Genomic DNA, 331 nt, shown 5'->3' with positions numbered 1-331 from the left:
AATCATGACAACCTGATTTTTTTGTGTGTGTAAAAAATTCCAACCAATCAATTTCTAAAACATAAAATATACAAATATATATCATATCTTCTACACAGTATTATGTATGAAGTGTAGTATATATTGGTGTCCCAATAGGAGGCCAGCTTAAGTCTTCATTCATATCACGAAGGACAATCTTGTATTTGTTTTTGGGTTCTCGCTTACAGGTTATCCACTGGAAACACTTCTTCAGGAAGCGGCTTCTTGCAATGAAATGCTGCAAAAGAGAATAATAACAAGACTTATTCCCCACTCAGATATCATGACAAATTTGTAGATTTCCCCCTCT

At 34.1% G+C, this 331-nt stretch overlaps 1 protein-coding gene across 1 annotated transcript in view; it reads right to left on the bottom strand.

Annotated features, from left to right (window-relative positions):
• Positions 1 to 11: 11 nt before the first annotated feature.
• LOC119594574 (probable cation-transporting ATPase 13A3) overlaps positions 12 to 331 on the bottom strand; it is a gene marked incomplete in the record, with an annotated part of 33510 nt that continues 33190 nt past the window's right edge. The window contains 1 exon segment of the mRNA XM_037943610.1: positions 12 to 259. Within this exon segment, the coding sequence (XP_037799538.1) occupies positions 101 to 259 (159 nt within the window).

Source organism: Penaeus monodon, chromosome 34 (genome assembly GCF_015228065.2).
Source record: "Penaeus monodon isolate SGIC_2016 chromosome 34, NSTDA_Pmon_1, whole genome shotgun sequence".
NCBI lineage: Eukaryota > Metazoa > Arthropoda > Malacostraca > Decapoda > Penaeidae > Penaeus > Penaeus monodon.
Note: the sequence above shows the minus strand (reverse complement) of the source record. Positions and strands in the feature narration are given on the sequence as shown.